At 40.3% G+C, this 11,584-nt stretch overlaps 1 protein-coding gene across 1 annotated transcript; it reads right to left on the bottom strand.

Annotated features, from left to right (window-relative positions):
- Positions 1-407: 407 nt before the first annotated feature.
- On the bottom strand, positions 408-1,367 carry LOC114219248 (olfactory receptor 52L1-like). The gene has a single exon (XM_028116743.2). It carries the CDS (start codon positions 1,365-1,367, stop codon positions 408-410), a length of 960 nt encoding a protein of 319 aa, XP_027972544.2.
- Between the last annotated feature and the right edge of the window lie 10,217 nt (positions 1,368-11,584).

Below are 11,584 nucleotides of genomic sequence, written 5' to 3'. Positions count from 1 at the left end.
CATGCAAAGGTTGGGACTTCCCACTCCTTTACTAGGTGATGATCCACAGTCATTGGGTGAAGGCAGGAAAAAAATGGCATATCCAGAGGTATCATCTATTGATCTTATCTCCAAGTCCCATATCACAAGGAGTAGAGAAATACTGGGATCAAGAGGAAAAAAAGGATGGTAAAAATAATCACAAATCCTGCTATCTAAGTAACCCATTCACTGATGAAGCCAATTTCCCAGGCATATTCTTTGCCATGAGACTAGCAGGAATGGAAGGACTCCTCACTGTGGAATGGTCTCTATCCACATAGCCTAGACTAGCCTGGGCCTCCTGGCAGTACATTTGGCAGGAGCCCCAGAAGAAAATAACTGGGATGTGTTCAGATCTATCCTTCTAGGGAGACAACCCTAAGTACTCACTGGCGGATCTGCCGGGTCTTCACCCCATAGACAAGAGGACTGAGTGCAGGTGGCACAAGGAGGTAGAGGGTGGCCAGAAGAACAAGAACGTGATGGGGTACATGGTGGCCAAAGCGATGAGTGAGGAAGGAGAACATTCCAGGAACATAGAAGATCAGGATGACACAAATATGAGACCCACATGTGCTAAAGGCCTTAAGTCGGGCCTCACCCCCTGGTACCTTGAACACAGTCTGGAGGATGAGGGCATAGGAAATACCAATGGCCACAACATCTAGCCCAACCACAAGCAGGGCCACTGCCAACCCATAAGCTCGGTTCAGTGTGGTTTCCGAGCAGGCAAGTTTTACCACAGCCATGCATTCACAATGGGCATGGCCTATGATGGTGGCCTGGCAGAAGATGAGTCTCTGCAACAGGATAGGGAAGGGGAGGAGAAGGACCAACCCCCGTACCAGCACTGCCATCCCAGTGCGTCCTGTGATCCCCAGATGCAAGGTGGTAGAATGGCGCAGAGGGTGACAAATGGCTACATAGCGATCCAGAGCCGTGGCCACAAGTACACCTGACTCCATGGAAGAGAAAGCATGGATGAAGAACATCTGGATCAGGCAGACAGTGTACCCAATCTCATGGGCATGAACCAGGAGCACTGCAAGGGTTTTAGGCGCAGTGGAGGAGGCCAGCACCAGGTCAATGCCAGATAGCATGGCCAGAAAGAGGTACATAGGCTGGTGCAAGGATGGGTCAGTCCAGATGATGAAAATGATGCTGACATTGCCCATTACAGCAAGGAGATAAAGGACACACAGTGGCAATGCTATCCAGTGCTGGCTTTCCTCCAAACCCGGGATGCCCATCAGGAAAAAAGAAGGATGGAGTGGCCTCCAGCTAGAATTACTAAGGGCCATCGTCAATGTCTTGCACACAGAAGAGAGAAAAGAAACCAAAATCATGATCTCTCCATTCCTGGTGGGTTATCCCAGTGTCTAGATCTGGCTACCATCTTCATGAGAAGAAAGAAGCTGAAAGTGAAACACAAGCAAATAAAGTGAGATACAAAGAAGCCCCTTTTCTTGAGATAATGTCTTTAAGGTTAGACATCCACATGTCTGAATTGCAACAGGTCTAGTTTCATTTACAGATAAGAGTAAACATGCTGCTTTTAGAGAGATGTTAAACTCTACCCTTCAATTACTTCTCGCTTGGAATGTCCACTTGAAAGGATCCTCTGTATCCCCTCACTGTAAACCAATCTGATCTCTTTTAAAGTATTCTCCCTCAGTTTCCAAAGCACAGCAGCCTACAGTTACTCCTCCTATGTCTCCCATCCCACCACTTCCTCCATCTACCGCTCCCTTATATGTTGTTGATTCCAGGGTCCCATTCTCTCCTCCCTTCCCTGTTCTGTACATTATCTCTGATTGATTTCATCCATTTATTAATATTGTAACCAATTATACACTTTAATTTCTTCCAATCTAGGTTTCTGAGTTAAATACCTTTCTGAAACCCAGATCCATTTTGCATTTATCTATACCTAAATATCTATACCAATGCTCGGTGAATTCAAGGCTGAATTAACTTGCCCATTCTTCCCAAATCCACTCTACCTCCTTCATGCTCATATTTTTTTTGAGTTAAATCACAATTTGTACCTATCCAACCAAATGTAGAAATTTGAAATGATCCTTACTCATTCTTATCTCTCCTCCCTTTTACTTGTCACCAGTTCTGGTTGACTGCCGTTTAACCCCTTTTGACCCGCTCATCCTTTTCACCCCCCCAGTGTCACTGCCTAGTGCACACTCCTAACTTCTATCACCTGGATTATTTCCTTAGATCTTTCTGGCTTTGCCATTAACCCCTTCCTAACCACTGTGCATTCTTAAGGCAGAGGATTATAAAATACATCTAAAATTCACGTCATCATGTCACTTCTAAAATTAAAATCTGTTAGTCCGTTTAATCCATGGAATAAAATTACACATTCAAGACTAGCAAACAAGGCTTTCAAAGGCTATCTTTTGTATTACTTTGACTTATACTTAACAAATTTCCACATATATGTCTTGCTTGAACTATTCCAATATTCTTGTAATTATATGAGTGCAGCAACTTATTTTACATATGCCTTTTGTGTATTCTTTCTTCCTCCTCTTTAAGTCTCTTAGAAGGACTCATTAGCTGTTCTACAACACTAATCATGTTAAGGGCACTTTATTTTGTGATCTTTTTTGTTCATCCACAATTTCTGTTTTATCTAATTATAGAAATCCTTTCAGTGCCTTAATGGTTTGTCTCAAGTAAAGTTCATAATTTCTTATTAAACTTCATAATTATAAACTAGCTGGTAGAGGCTTCACAGTACAGGGGATAAACATAAGCTTTGTAGGCAGACAACTATGCTTAAATTCTGTCCCCTTCATGTTCAACAAATGAAACCATGGTGGGATACTTAAACTCTCTGAGTATAGATTGCCTCACCTGATAGTAGAGCAAATAATATAAATCTTACTGATTTATTATAAATATTAATTAAATGACATGTATAAAGTCCTGATATATAGGTTATTCTATAAATAATGCACAAATTTATACCCAGTTTTGTAATCCTACCATGAAAGATAAGTCCATTCTTGATACTTCCCGAAGGTAGGTCCAGTGACTGAGCAGGCAAGATGTTATTACCAACTGGCAGGTCCCAGAGGACACACAGACACCTTTGGACAGGGCTAAAGTTAGCATCCAGATTGGCTGGAGGCCCACAGAGCTAAGTCCACTCCCCCAGGGATAGCTGGTTAGGCAGAGAGGCAGAGCAGGAAGTGGCACCTGCACCTGACCAGGTGGTTCATGTCTGTCCAGTGTTGGTCATCACCTCTAAGCCTGTCTACCTTGATGGCTGTCATAGGAAGCTGCATGCTCAGTGAGCTAGGAAAGCTCATATTTCTCTGTAAGCACAGATTTCTCATTCTCACAGGTCAAACTCAGAGCAATAAATTCTTCAGTGGACTCTGTGGTGAGACTTGTTCATTCCTCCATCTGCTGAGAGTGTTGGCTGCTAAAAGCTCTTTATTGAGTCATCTCCCTTGGACAAAGATAGTGGACTCACCCATGATTAGTGTTCCTTTCTGAGTGAAGCTCTCACCCAATGACGCATTAAGTACAAATACAAAGACCTGAACCTTTCTCTTTTGAAACAACATTGAAGGACCATCTCAGCTCAAGAGCACCCCCATGGAAGCAGCTCAGGCATTTGGGGTAACTAGATCATAGTTTAACTTCTTCCTCTTTTCCATCCTGCTTCCCTCACTCCCTGACAGGTGTCATTCCCAAGTATATTTCACAATAAGCTTCCTGCATGCAAATCTTTGCCTCAGTATCTGTTTCTAGAGGATCCAATCTAAGACAAATACCACCTCTCTCAAGTGAATTAAGCATTCTGCTTCTCTTCTGAGAAATTGCAATAGGCCCATGGATATCAACTCCAATACCATAACAAGTAGGGGATAGATACTGATTCTCAGACAGTCCATCCAAGCAAGTTCCCATTGAGATGGCTAAGACCTCCTCTATCGTATCTCCCCATTACCAAAGAGACCCCTCCCTAAGCCACATCTCTGCTAAAGCAGCTACAGTCCACCCCAGTGGCCACATTCTCCTTTGGAATGATGTTCAATTGCACAGTCTTTTCATTTATCCAGGCAACAAGTATTTCATTCATAGTTGGTGAGAAGCCTCATTTATTCATTCATTCATTCATTCATTCATTCATTCAGTAGGCATTAAATATCCACCAAATCCTTATACTCTACTAGATGTTAAACAAAACAAGCAATATGATAAACAATCTTTGTCATCATGGCTCATGGGATGGTGATCATGTGAGCACAGACACCTAATAACGGTTATGGGTACTATAAATTAAAACTACAGGATGTCAAGCATGTAATAAGAGAAACTTCTCATTCTGGAGAATGCAGGAAAGCCCCCCTAATTCAAGTTAGTGACCAGAAGAATGGGTTAAGAGTGAAAGGAGCTGTGGGGGTAGGCTGAGGATACAAAAACCCTGAGGCAAGAGGGAAGGGAGCTTGGTATTGCCAATGACTTGAAAGAATCATGAAATTTGGGGATGTAGTACTCAGGAACTAAGCCTGGTGTATAAGCAGGAACCATAGGAGATGTTTTAGGTCATGTTAAAGGACAGTGGGAAGTGGAAATCATGAAGATTTTAAGCAGAAGACTGAGACATGAGCAGAATCTAATTATCAAATATGCTAGGAGTATGCGTAAGAGGTGAAGCACAGATGCCGGGAGATGTGTTGGAGACAAACACAGTGATCTCCAGAGAGGTTCAAGGATATGTCATGGGAATGGGTAAATGAGATAGGGATCTTGGGAGAAAGAAATCAAGAATATGAAAACACAGAGTGTTCAATGGGTTATTTGCATAAATCCTGAAGTCTTGTACCAGGATAATGGGGGGGGGCAAAAAATAGAGAACACATCCACTTAGTCATCATTTAATGAAGAATAGCAACAAGGAGAGATACCAGTAACTGGGAGTAGTAGAGAATGATTTTCATGAATGATACGAACAGCAAAGCACCAGTCCATGCTTACTTGTTTGCTGGTCTGTTTTTCCAGGGGAAAAAAAACCCTGAAAATTGCTTTGGGGAACAACAACAGTGAACTCACTACCAAACCAGAGGTATGAGAAGTTGAGAAAATGAATGGTCCCCACTTAGTAGGAAGTATAACATTTTTGTCAGGGAAAAAAAATGGATATAATGAGAGTACCAGCTTCATATACATTTTGTAGACATTAAACGAGAGTCTATGTGCAAAGGTTTTTTTTCTCAAGGGCTCAAGGTACCATGGAGTAAGAGCTGAACAACAGGAGATGCTCATATCATCAAGATTTTACACTAGGGGCACCTGGGTGGCTCAGTCAGTTAAGCATCTGCCTTTGGCTCAAGTCATGATCCCAGGGTCCTAGGATCAAACCCTGGAATCTGCTTCTCCCCCTGCTTGTGCTCTCTCTCTCTCTCTCTCTCAAATAAATAAATAAATAAAACATTTTTTACATTAGTACAGCATATTCAGACTAAGATTGCTTAAAACAAGTTTAACTAAAGCACATAAAGAACTCTACACCCATTGATAGTAAATGTCACTCATCCTCCCACTAAGGAATCTTCCTCTGCAATCCTATAGCTACTGTGCATCTCCAGTAGCCCTTTCCTCCACTCCAAGCTATGGAGCAGAGATAGGAGAAGAGGGTGGTCTCCACTTTTTGCCTTTTCTTTGAAGAGCTATCTTCTTGGGGGTGTTTTTGTTGTTGTCATTTTTTATTGTGGTAAAATATATTTAACATAATACTTATCATTTTAACCATTTTTAAGTATAATTCAGTGGCATTAGGTACATTCACAATGTTGTGCAGCCATCACCAATATCTATTTCCAGAATTTTCCCAAATCCCAAATAGAAGCTCTGTGCCTATTAAACAATAATTCCCATCCCTCTCTCTCTCCTCTAAGCCCTAGCAATCTCTGTGCTACTTATGTCTCTTATGAATTTGCCTATTCTAGGTACTTCATATAAGAAGAATCATAGACTATTTGTCATTTTGTGTCCAGCTTATTTCACTTAGCATAATGTTTAAGGTTCGTCCATGCATAGCATGTGTCAGAATTTCATTTCTTTTAAGGCTGAATACTAATATGTGTACACTACATTTTTGTTAATCCATTCATTACCTGATGGACACATGGGTTGTCTTCACCTTTTAGCTACTGTGAATAATGCTGCTGTGCTATCTTCTTACTAATAATATCAAAGATTAATATTTAACAAAGGAAACATGGGATCATTGAGCATGGCATAGAGCAGAAGCCACTTAAGAGAAAGACTGAAGTAGACTCCCATTAGGGATCGTAAGTTTAGCCCTAACCCTACATCTACCCTCTTGACAACATAGGCTCATAATCTTCTAAACCATTGTCATTCATAGCAATTCTTTAACCTAATCCAACCATGTCCCTTTCTTGTCCCTTACCTCCCATGGAGAATTAGTCTCAGTGACTTGGAACCAACATCCACCACAGCACTATCACATTCTATCATAGTTTCTATATTTTCAAGTTCATTTCATCATCACACTGAAAGCCTGGAAAATACTCAGGATGAGGAAGAAAATAATGAAGAAAAGAAGAGTAAATGAAGAGAAAGAGAAAGACAAATCCCATTTTTCTGCTTCTTCTATGTTTATACACAGCAGTGAGATTGCCTTATAAGAGTACTCACATTCTCCAGTGCATCTGCACAGTGTCCAAAATATCACCAGTTCAATTTTTTTTTAAATGAAATTACAGGACAGAACTGGGGGGGAGGAGCAAGATGGCAAAGGAGTAGGAGACCTGGATTTCTTCTGGTCCCAGGAATTCAGCTGGATAGGGATCAAACCATTCTGAACACCTATGAACTCAACAGGAGATCGAAGAAAAGAATAGCAAGAACTCTCTGAACAGAAAAGCAACCGCTTTCTGGAAGACAAAATGACAAGAAGAAAAAATCACCTCAACAAACAGAACAAGAGGCAGTACTGACTGCCAGGGACCTAATCAATATGGACATTAGTAAGATATTGGAACTAGAGTTTGGAATGATGATTTTAAAGATACTAGCTGGGCTTGAAAAAAGCATGGAAGTTATTAGAGAAACCCTTTCTGGAGAAATAAAAGAACTAAAATCTAACCAAGTCGAAATCAAAAAGGCTATTAATGAGGTGCAATCAAAAATGGAGGCTGAAACTGCTAGGATAAATGAGGCAGAAGAGAGAATTAGAGATACAGAAGAACAAATGATGGAAAGTAAAGAAGCTGAGAAAAAAGGACATAAACAACTACTGGATCACGAGGGGAGAATTCGAGAGGTAAGTGATACCATAAAGTGAAACAACATTAGAATAATTAGGATCCCAAAAGAAGAAGAGAGAGGGGGGGGGGCAGAAGGTATATTGGAGCAAATTACAGCAGAGAACTTCCCTAATTTGGGGAAGGAAATAGGTATCAAAATCCAGGAGGCACAGAGAATCCCCCTCAAAATCAATAAAAATAGGTCAACACACCAACATCTAATAGTAGAACTTACAAGTCTCAGAGATGAAGAGAAAATACTGAAAGCAGCTCAGGACAAGAGGTCTGTAACCTACAATAGTAGAAACATTAGATTGGCAACACACCTATCCACAGATACCTGGCAGAACAGAAAGCACTGGCATGATATCTTCAGAGCACTAAACGAGAAAAATCTGCAGCCAAGAATACTATATCCAGCTAGGCTGTCACTGAAAATAGAAGGAGAGAGAAAAAGCTTCCAGGACAAACAAAAACTAAAGGAATTTGCAAACATGAAACCAGCCCTACAAGAAATATTGAAGGGGTCCTCTAAGCAAAGAGAGAACCTAAAAGCAAAATACCAGAAAGGAACACAGACAATATACAGTACCAGTCACCTACAGGCAATACAATGGCACTAAATTCATATCTTTCAAGTTACCCTGAATGTAAATGGGCTACATGCCCCAATCAAAAGACACAGGCTATCAGATTGGATAAAAACAAGACCCATCGATAGGCTGTCTGCAAGAGACTCATTTTAGACCCAAAGACACCCCCAGATTGAAGGTGAGGGGGCGGAAAATCATTTACCATGCTAATGGACACCAAAAGAAAGTTGGGATGGAAATCCTTATATCAGACAAATTAGATTTTAAACCAAAGACTATAATAAGAGATGAGGAAGGACACTATATCCTACTTAAAGTGTCTATCCAACAAGAAGATCTAACCATTGTAAATATCTATGCCCCGAACATGGGAGCAGCCAATTATATAAGCCAGTTAATAACAAAAGCAAAGAATCACATCAACGACAATACAATAATAGTAGGGAACTTTAACAGCATCCTCACTGAGATGGACAGATCATCTAAGCAAAAGATCAACAAGGAAATAAAGATTTTAAATGACACACTAGACCAAATGGACTTCACAGATATATTCAGAACATTCTATCCCAAAGCAACAGAATACACATTCTTCTCTAGTGCCCATGGAACATTCTCCAGAATTGATCATATCCTAGGTCACAAGTCAGGTCTCAATCGGTACCAAAAGATTAGGATCATTCCCTGCATATTTTCAGACCACAATGCTCTGAAACTAGAACTCAATCACAAGAGGAAAGTCGGAAAGAACTCAAATACATGAAGGCTAAAGAGCATCCTACTAAAGAATGAATGGGTCAACCAAGAACTTAAAGAAAAATTAAACAATTCATGGCAACAAATGAAAATGAAAACACAACTATTCAAAATCTTTGGGATACAGCAAAGGCAGCCCTCAGAGGAAAGTATATAGCGATACAAGCCTTTCTCAAGAAACAAGAAAGGTCACAAATACACAACCTAACCCTACACCTAAAGGAGCTGGAGAGAGAACAGCAAATAAACCTTAAACCCAGCAGGAGAAGAGAAATAATAAAGATCAGAGCAGAAATCAATGAACTAGAAACCAAAAGAACAGTAGAACAGATCAACGAAACTAGGAGCTGGTTCTTTGAAAGAATTAACAAGATTGATAAACCCCTGGTCAGACTTATCAAAAAGAAAAGAGAAAGGACCAAAATAAAAAAAAAAAAATCATGAATGAAAGAGGAGAGATCCCAACCAACACCAAAGAAATATAAACAATTATAAGAGCATATTATGAGCAACTTTATGCCAGCAAATTAGACAATCTGGAAGAAATAGATACATTCCTAGAGATGTATCAACTACCAAAATTGAACCAAGAAGAAATAGAAAACCTGAACAGACCTATAACCACTAAGGAAATTGAAGCAGTCATCAAAAATCTCCCAACAAACAAGAGCCCAGGGCCAGATGGCTTCCCAGGGGAATTCTACCAAACATTTAAAGAAGAATTAATACCTATTCTCCTGAAACTGTTCCAAAAAATAGAAATGGAAGGAAAACTTCCAAACTCCTTTTATGAGGCCACCGTTACCTTGATCCCCAAGCCAGACAAAGACCCCATCAAAAAGGAGAATTACAGATCAACATCCCTGATGCACATGGATGCAAAAATTCTCACCAAAATATTAGCCAATAGGATCCAACAATACATTAAAAGGATTAATAACCACGACCAAGTGGTATTTATCCCTGGGCTACAAGGTTGGTTCAACATCCGCAAATCATTCAATGTGATACAATACATTAACAAAAGAGAGAACAAGAACCACATGATCCTCTCAATAGATGCAGAAAAAGCATTTGACAAAGTACAGCATCCTTTCTTGATCAGAGTATAGGGATAGAGGCTGCATACTTCAATATCATAAAAGCCATATATGAAAAACCCACAGTGAATATCATCTCATTGGGGAAAAACTGAGAGCTTTCCCCCTAAGGTCAGGAACACGGCAGGGATGTCCACTATCACCACTGCTATACTACATAGTACTAGAAGTGCTAGCCACAGCAATCAGACAACAAAAAGAAATCAAAGGCATCCAAATCGGCAAAGAAGAAGTCAAATTCTCACTCTTTGCAGATGATATGATACTGTATGTGGAAAACCCAAAAGACTCCACCCCAAAACTGCTAGAACTCATACAGGAATTCAGTCAAGTGGCAGGATATAAAGGCAATGCACAGATATCAGTGGCATTCCTATACATCAACAACAAGACAGAAGAGAGAGAAATTAAGGAGTCGATCCCATTTACAATTGCACCCACAACCATAAGATACCTAGGAATAAATTGAACAAGAGTCAAAGAATCTTCACTCAGAAAACTATAAAATACTCATGAAAGAAATTGAGGAAGACACAAAGAAATGGAAAAACGTTCATGCCCATGGATTGGAAGAATAAATATTGTGAAGATGTCGATGCTACCTAGAGCAATCTACACATTCAATGCAATCCCCATCAAAATACCATCCACTTTTTTCAAAGAAATGGAATAAATCATCCTAAAATTTGTATGGAACCAGAAAAGACCCCAAATAGCCAGAGGGATGTTGAAAAAGAAAAGCAAAGCTGGCGGTGTCACAATTCTGGACTTCAAGCTGTATTACAAAGCTGCCATCATCAAGACAGTATGGTACTGGCACAAAAACAGACACATAGATCAATGGAACAGAATAGAGAGCCCAGAAATGGACCCTCAACTCTATGGTCAACTCATCTTTGACAAAGCAGGAAAGAATGTCCAATGGAAAAGAGACAGTCTCTTCAACAAATGGTGTTGCAAAAATTGGACAGCCACGTGCAGAAGAATGAGACTGGACCATTTCCTTACACCACACACAAAAATAGACTCCAAATGGTTGAAAGACCTCAATGTGAGACAGGAGTCCATCAAAATCCTAACAGAGAACAAAAGCAGCAACCTCTTGGACCTCAGCCACAGCAACTTCTTCCTAGAAACATCGCCAAAGGCAAGGGAAACAAGGGCAAAAATGAACTATTGGGACCTCATCAAGATAAAAAGCTTTCGCACAGCAAAGAAACAGTCAACAAAACCAAAAGACAGCTGACAGAATGGGAGAAGATATTTGCAAATGACATATCAGATAAAGGGCTAGTATCCAAAATCTATAAACAACTTCTTAAACTCAACACCCAAAGAACAAATGATCCAATCAAGAAATGGGCAGAAGACATGAACAGACATTTTTCCAAGGAAGACATCCAAAAGGCCAACAGACATATGAAAAAGTGCTCAACATCGCTCGGCATCAGGGAAATCCAAATTAAAACCACAATGATATATCACCTCACACCAATCAGAATGGCTAAAATTAACAAGTCAGGAAATGACAAATGTTGGTGGGGATGCAGAGAAAGGGGAACCCTCCTACACTGTTGGTGGGAATGCAAGCTGGTGTAGCCACTCTGGAAAACAGTATGGAGGTTCCTCAAACAGTTGAAAATAGAGCTACCATACAATCCAGCAATTGCACTACTGGGTATTTACCACAAAGATACAAATGTAGGGACCTGAAGGGGTATGTGCACCCTGATGTTTATAGCAGCAATGTCCACAATAGCCCAAGTGTGGAAAGAGCCAAGATGTCCATCAACAGATGAATGGA

The sequence above is a fragment of the Eumetopias jubatus genome, unplaced genomic scaffold (genome assembly GCF_037043125.1).
Source record: "Eumetopias jubatus isolate StellerSeaLion01/CBP00866 unplaced genomic scaffold, mEumJub1_p1.0 scaffold_13, whole genome shotgun sequence".
Taxonomy (NCBI): domain Eukaryota; kingdom Metazoa; phylum Chordata; class Mammalia; order Carnivora; family Otariidae; genus Eumetopias; species Eumetopias jubatus.
Note: the sequence above shows the minus strand (reverse complement) of the source record. Positions and strands in the feature narration are given on the sequence as shown.

Excerpts from the sequence above, each read along its gene's own strand:
- LOC114219248 (XM_028116743.2), bottom strand. The coding sequence starts at position 1,367 with ATGATTTTGGTTTCTTTTCTCTCTTCTGTGTGCAAGACATTGACGATG.